The following is a 7,470-nucleotide window of genomic DNA, read 5'->3' as shown; positions in this document are numbered from 1 at the left end:
TGCAACTGCACACCTTAAATCCCAGCACTCAGGAGGCAGAGGGAGGTGAATCTCTGTGGGGTCAAGGCCAGCCTGGTCTACACAAGGAGTTCCAGGCTAGCCAGTAAGATCAGAATCTAAACAAACACATGCACAGTGGTACACACCTGTCATCCGGGTACTTAGAAGATGGAGGCAGGGGGATCAGCTACATAGTAAAACTGAAGCTAGCCTGAGCTACATGATATCCTGTCAAAAGAAAGAAAGAAGAAAGAAAGAAAGAAAGAAAGAAAGAAAGAAAATAATGAAAATAAAAACAGAAAAGTCTGGATTTGGGCCAGTTCAGTAGCTTCTCTCTCTGGCTGGCCCCAAACAAAGCAAGTTAATTGGTGTCCTCCCAACTATAAAGTGGTGGTCTTCTCTGGCCCAGCTATTCATTAACTCCTGTGAGGCCCAGGTGAAATACAAAATGATCTGTGAAATCAATCTCTCTGGGCTGAAGAGATGGCTCAGCAGTTAAGAGCACTGACTGTTCACCTGAAGGTCCTGAGTTCAAATCCTAGCAACCACATGGTGGCTCACAACCATCTGTAATAAGATCTGACTCCCTCTTCTGGTGTCTGAAGACAGCTACAGTGTACTTACATATAATAAATAAATAAATCTTAAAGAAAAAAGAAAGAAAGAAATCAAGCCCTGGTCAAGATGTGTGTTGTGTGCAGCAGGCCCTGAAGAAGGAGAGAACCGAGTGTCTGCTGTACGCAGCTTCTCTTCTGTCACCTCATTTCCTACAGGACACCAGCATCATGTGGTTCCACAGGGCTATTACACCAATCTTATATGTAGGGGGACGGGGTGGCAGCTCTTCAGTGACACACTCAGGACTGCCTCCCAGTAGCCCACACCTTCCAGCACACTAGGCTGTTGGTGACCCCTGTGTCCTGCTGACTCCCTTCCTGATCTGAAAGCTTTGGGGACCCCATAACCCAACCGCTCCCGATACAGATCTCACACCTTTAAAAGTGTTTTTCTCAAGCCAAGCCAGCAAGGCAAGGCAGCAAGGCAGGCAGATCCCTGGGAATTAACTTGAGGCTAGCCTGGTCATCTATATAGCAAGTTCTAGCTGAGCCAGAGCTGTATAGTGAAACCTTGTCTTTAAAAATAAAAGGAGGCGCCGGGCCTGGTGGCGCAGGCCTTTAATCCCAGCACTCGGGAGGCAGAGGCAGGCGGATTTCTGAGTTCGAGGCCAGCCTGGTCTACCAAGTGAGTTCCAGGACAGCCAGAGCTATACAGAGAAACCCTGTCTCGAAAAACCAAATAAATAAATAAATAAATAAATAAATAAATAAATAAATAAATAAATAAATAAAAATAAAAATAAAAAAAATAAAAGGAGGCCAGGTGTGGTGGCGCACACCTTTAATCCCAGCACTCAGGAGGCAGAGGCAGGCAGATTTCTGAGTTCTGAGTTCGAGGCCAGCCTGGTCTACAGAGTGAGTTCCAGGACAGCCAGGTCTACACAGAGAAACCCTGTCTTGAAAGACCAATAAATAGATAAATAAATAAATAATAACAATAATAAATAAAAGGAGCTGTGGAAAATGACTTACACAGGGTACACGCTGCCACATGCTGCCACACGCTGCCACATGCTGCCACACACTAGAAGGAGAGTTGTCCTCAGGACCTCTTTACACAGGAACCACACCATGTGTCCCACCCACATATGCAATAAATAAATGAAAACATTTTAAATGAGCATATCTCAGGCTGAGTATGGTGTCGCATGCTGACAATCCTCACGCTCAGGAGACTGGAGAGTCTTGGGTCCCAGGCCAGCCCACACAGGAAGGCTACAGAGTGAGACCCTGTCTGGGGAAAGGGGGAGGCGAAGACGGTCTGGAGGGCCAGTCTGGCCTTTTACTGTCCAGCACTGGCACCACTGCCATCTTAGGTAGGAAGTGAGGTGAGTGGAAGGTGGTGCCCTTTTCTTCCCGGCTGCTGTACTGAGGAGAGCCGGGGGCCAGAGCTTCCCTCAATGGTTGAGTCCACGGGGCTGGAACGTCTTGTCCTCAGAGGTGAGTCCTGGTGGCCTCCTGGCCCCGGAAGGTGGGGAGAAGCTGAGCCGAGATTAGCCAGGAAGGAAGGGAGGCTGGGGAGCTGCGAGTCACCAGAGAGAGAGAGAGGTGGTGACAGGCACACAGACGCAATGCCACTGCAGGAGGAGACCCTTCGGGAAGTGTGGGCCTCAGACAGGTGGGAGCCCCACATCGCCCCACCTGAACCCCAAACCCTAGTTTCTGGGCCGCAGTAGGGAGGGGGAGAGTAGACCGCAAGAAAGGAACAGCCTGGTCCCTTTGTACCCTCAGTGGCCATGAAGAGGACTGGCTGAGCCCCGAGCCCCCGCTGCGCCCCAAACAGGTGTGTCACCGGGTTTGGGGATTGGAAAAGAGGTGCGAAGATATTCTGGTGTGCACAGGAAGGGGGGCTGCCTGGGAGAGGTCCTCTCGCCAGAACCCTGCAGCTCTTAGCTTGAAGAGTTTAGAAGAAGAAAGGGGGGTTAGGATGTGGGGTGCCCAGGAGGACTTCGGGGGGCTTTGAGTCTTGGAAGTGACCACCATGCATGGATCGGACATTCACCCAGAGCAGGGGCTGCAACACCCCTTGGGATAATCCGAGGCTATTTCTGGTAGCTCCAAGGGATTAGAGGGGGATGGGAACCCTAGAGTCCCCTTCTCTCCCCATGACCCCTATTCCACAGCGACCCGCCCAGGGACAGAAGTTGAGAAAAAAGAAACCCGAGACCCCCGACTCCCCGGAATCCAAACCCCGTAAAGCAGGGGGTGAGTCCTGGGGCGGGGACGCACGGGAAGGTGCGGGCACGGGTGGCTGAAGTGGGGACCCCCAGGCCAGGACCCTGCTGAGCCCAAGGTCTGACCCTAGCTGGACGCAGGAAGCAGGAGGAGCTGCCCGCAGACCCGGCGGAGCCGCGCGCTGCGCAGACAGTCTACGCCAAGTTCCTGAGGGACCCCGAAGCCAAGAAGCGGGACCCCCGGGAAAACTTCCTAGTTGCCCGCGCCCCAGACCTGGGAGGCGGTGAGTAACTGGGAGGGAGGGAGAGACGTGCCAGCTGGCCTGGGGAAGCAGGTATCACCCCACAGCACCCAGTGGGGGTTCCCTTCTCTTCCCCGCCCCCGTTACAATACAGGGAAACTGAGGCAGCAGGGGTCTAACCTTGAACTGCAGCTAATAGCCTTAAATACCCCAGATGAGTCAGAAGCAGCTGCACAGGAACAAGTGGGGACGGTGGGAAGTCAGACACACAGGTAGACAGACAGATCAGGAGGGAGAGTGATGGGGAGGAAGCCTGAGCGGGACGCCTCCCACCGCAGCCCACTGCAGGAAGGTGCTTGGAGTCCCGTAGCACCCTGCAGGGACTAAACCTCTGAAGCCTGTTTTATCGGAGAATTTCTCTCCACAGAGGAGAATTCGGAAGAGGATTCGGATGATGATGACAATGACGACGATGATGATAATGAAGAGGAGAAGAAAGAGGGGGGAAAAGAGAAAAGCTCTCTGCCCCCCAAGAAAGCACCCAAGGAGAGAGAGAAGAAAGCCAAGGCTCTGGGCCCAAGGGGTAGGTGCAGGGAGCACCCAGGAGCCCATGAACGGGCAGAGAGTCCTCTGGAGGGGCGGGCGGGATCCCAAGACTGCCCCCTCCACACACCGGCGGTCTCTAAGGAGATCAGTTCTCAGGGCTGTTGCAAACCACAGAGGTACCAGGAGGAGGATTCTGTGTGGTGTTTTGGGTTTTTGTTTTTTTGTTTTTTGTGCGGTTTTGCTTCATGTAGATTGCGTTATGTTTTTTATAAAGTAGATAAAAGTAAAAAAGAAATCTGTGGCTAAAGACACTGATGGCGCCAGGCCTGGGCGCCTGCCCAGGAAGGTCAGGTCAGAGATGTGGGGGCCGCTGGAGCCGGGCTCTGTGCTAAGGGGCTGAGGAGGGTCCCTTCAGGAGATGCTGCTGAAGGAGGACTCAGGCTCCAGCGAAGGCCTAGCGTTGTTCACCCGTTCATTCCGTCCCTGTCTCGTAAGCTGGTTCCTAGCCAGATCATTTTTCAGACTTAGACAAAAAGTTAACACGAGACCAACAGACCAACAGACCAGCAGACCAACAGACCAACAGACCCGTCTGGTTTTGGCACCCTAGCTGGATGGGGGGAGGGTTAGAAGGTGGTCCTCAGCTCCAAAAGGTTCCTTCCTTCCCTGACCCCGCCCCCTCCCCCAAATCTCCTGTTTCCAGGGGATGTAGGAAGCCCGGATGCCCCTCGGAAACCGCTCCGAACCAAGAAGAAGGAGGTAGGGGAGGGAACCAAACTGAGAAAGGCAAAGAAGAAAGGTAAAACGGGACACGGGGCGGGGGGGCTGGGCGAGGCGGAGGCACTGGGTGTGGTGCGTTGGCGACTCCTTGTACCCCGTCTGCAGGGCCTGGGGAGACTGACAAGGACCCCGCGGGGAGCCCAGCAGCCGTGAGGAAGAAGATCCCAGCAGCCATGTTCCTGGTTGGGGAAGGTGGCACGGCTGAGAAGGGTGTGAAGAAGAAAGGTGGGGGTGGCTCAAGGGTGCTGGGACTGTGGACGTTGTGTGTGTGCAGCGCCCCATGACGGGTGTGGGTGAGACCTAGACCACGCGGCAGGCTTCCCGATACCCGATTGCCAGGCTCTGACAAAAGAGGATTATGGGTATTGGAAAACCTGGCCTGTTGGGGTGAGAGGTCTACCGCCTTTCCCCCTCCGTGCTCAGGGCCTCCTAAAGGCTCAGAGGAAGAGAAGAAGGAGGAAGAGGAGGAAGAGGAAGAGGAGGATGCATCCGCAGTGATGAAGAACAGCAACCAGAAGGGCAGAGCTAAAGGGAAAGGCAAAAAGGTTGTGACCTGAGGGGCTCGGGGGACTTCGGGGTGAGGACTTGGCTCCCCATCTGTGACAGGGCACATGGCCTAGGAAGATGAGGTTCATGGGAATGGAAGAGACAGGGAACCCACAGGCTTCAGCTGTCTCCTCTCTGCAATGCAACCATCACATAGCCCCTAGTTAGAAAGCACTCCGCAGCAGGGCAGGGCTTTTTTTTTTTTTTTTTTTTTGGAGTGGGGGAGGGGGTACAGATAAGGTCTTGCTATGTATCCCAGGCTAGCCTGGAACTCTGGTACTAGGATTCCAGGTGTGAGAACTAGGATTCCAGGCTTCCTCGAGGCACAGCTTACACACCTTTGGGAACACACCTTTGAGGGGCTGAAAGTTGGCTAGCTGGACCAGTTTTAAAATGTTCCACTCTGCTAGTCTGAGGTCACCCTCAGGGCCCATAGCCTCCCAGCCCCGGTTCCAGGTGCACACAAACCTAGGGCATGGGAAGTGCAGACAGCAGGATAAGGTGTTCAGACAGCAGGATCAGGTGTTCAGAGCTAACCACAGCTACACCCTGAGGTTGAGGCAAACCTGGTCTACAGGAGACTCTGCCTCAAAAATAAAATAGGGCAGAAAGAAAGGAAGAGAGAGAGAGAGAGAGAGAGAGAGAGAGAGAGAGAGAGAGAGAAGAGAAGAGAACAAAAGAAAAAGAAAAGCAAGCAAGATGCATACCTTTAATTCCAACATTCCAAAGGTCGAGCCACTGGATTTCTGTGAGTACCAGACCAGTCTGGTCAACAGAATGAGTTCTAGGATAGCCACAGCTACACAGAGAAACCCTGTCTCAAAGCCAGCCAGTCAACCAAATGAAATACACACACACACACACACACACACACACACACACACACACACAGGGCTGGAGATGGCTCAGCAGTTAGGAGCATTGGGTACAAAGGAACCACACTTGATCCCCAGTGCCACCCACGAGGGCTCCAGCACTCCCAAGATGCACAGCCATGCACGTAGGCAGAACCGTCATACATAGAAAAGAATACATCTTTAAATGAAATAGTCAATTGATCTCTGGCTGCCAAAGGCTCCAGAATGTTCCCCGAGGTACAGAGTCCGTCCTGATTGGGTGTCTTTCACGCTCAGGATGTGTCGCTAGGTACTTTGAAGGACAACGCAGGCACACCCGCTTGAGTTCACAGCTAATCCGGAAGAGGCCTGACTGAGACTGTCCGAAGCTCCTCTAGCAAGAGAGCAACACAAGGGCCAGGCCTGGTCCGAGCTTGCAGGGTTACTAGTCTGTGGAGGAGTGTCAGATGTTCAGGGATGGGTCCCCAAGGACCCCAGTCCCTGTGGCTGGTGGCCACAGTGCCTCACAGAAGGTAGAAGCAGCCCTTGGGGCAGCGGGCTTTTGAAATTCACAGGTGTTAGAAATGTTTGAGCAAGTTCTCCCAGCCCACATTCCACACATAATCTGGTGTTTCCCAAGTTTCTTCTAGAACAGGCTGGAGTCCACTCATGATGGTCATTTACCCCTTGGCAGTGGGCCCCAGGCTGTGCCTCACCTCACACACAGTAGGACCGCCCTCAGCAAAGAGCTGTCATCCTCCTCAGCCTCAGGTGCCAAAACCTCAGCCTGATAGGTCCGGCTGTCCCCTGAGGGATTTGAGTCTCAGTGACCCTCCTGTGACAAACAGTGCAGAGGGTGAAAGGGCACCAGGGCTCACCCTGCCTCCTCCTGGAACCTGCATTACTAGGAAATTCTCCAAGAGCAAAGTGAGCTAACAGGTTCATGAGTCACCTGTGTCTTGCTGAGTAACAGAGGCCCCCCAAGGTCCTCAGAGAACTTTCTTCTGCTGCGTTTCTGAGGATCATAAATCCACGGACAGCGTCACAGAACCGTGTGGGCTCAGGGTGTCGCACACGGCTGTGGTCCCTGGAAAGACTGGCGAGGAACAGTTTCTACAGCGGTTAGGTCATTGCTTAGAGATCCCTCTTTCTCTCCATATAGACTGCTAACCCCTGTGCGTTACGGGGAATGAAGAAAGTTATTGGGAGAGCTAGGCATGGTGCTACAGACTTCTACTCCAAGTTCTGGGAAGCTAAGGACGGTTTCAGTGAGGCCAGCCTGGGCTTACAGACTTTGAGGCCCTATAGTGAAACCCTATCTCAAATAAACTAAATAGGGGCTGGAGAGATCGCTCAGTGGTTAGAGCATTGGCTACTCCAGCGGAGGACCTGGGTTCAGTTCCCAGCACCCACGTGGTCACTCACAACAACATATAACTGCAGTTCCAGGGGTTCCTGTACCCTCTTCTGGCCTCTAAGGGCACCAGGCACATATGTGGTGTACAGACAGACATGCGGACAAAACACTCATATATATTACAAAAACACAAAACACAAAAGACAATCACCAGCCCAGCAGGGCAGATTGTGGTAGGTAGTATCAGCCCAGCACTCAGGAGGCAGAGAAGAGCATCAAGAGTGTGAGGCTAGCCCTGCGTAGTGGCACACGCCTTTAATCCCAGCACTTGGGAGGCAGAGGCAGGCGGATTTCTGAGTTCCAGGCCAGCCT

At 53.2% G+C, this 7,470-nt stretch overlaps 1 protein-coding gene across 1 annotated transcript in view; it reads left to right on the top strand.

The window, feature by feature from the left end:
- Nucleotides 1-2,103: 2,103 nt before the first annotated feature.
- Tulp1 (TUB like protein 1) overlaps nt 2,104-7,470 on the top strand; it is a 12,994-nt gene continuing 7,627 nt past the window's right edge. Inside the window, exons 1-8 of the mRNA XM_029533104.1 lie at nt 2,104-2,235; nt 2,349-2,400; nt 2,741-2,822; nt 2,923-3,075; nt 3,461-3,616; nt 4,283-4,378; nt 4,465-4,584; nt 4,783-4,904. Of these exons, the coding sequence (XP_029388964.1) occupies nt 2,189-2,235; nt 2,349-2,400; nt 2,741-2,822; nt 2,923-3,075; nt 3,461-3,616; nt 4,283-4,378; nt 4,465-4,584; nt 4,783-4,904 (828 nt within the window). The 5' untranslated portion in view covers nt 2,104-2,188. The remainder of the gene's footprint in view (nt 2,236-2,348; nt 2,401-2,740; nt 2,823-2,922; nt 3,076-3,460; nt 3,617-4,282; nt 4,379-4,464; nt 4,585-4,782; nt 4,905-7,470) is intronic.

Source organism: Mus pahari, chromosome 21, assembly GCF_900095145.1.
Source record: "Mus pahari chromosome 21, PAHARI_EIJ_v1.1, whole genome shotgun sequence".
Classification (NCBI taxonomy): domain Eukaryota; kingdom Metazoa; phylum Chordata; class Mammalia; order Rodentia; family Muridae; genus Mus; species Mus pahari.
Note: the sequence above shows the minus strand (reverse complement) of the source record. Positions and strands in the feature narration are given on the sequence as shown.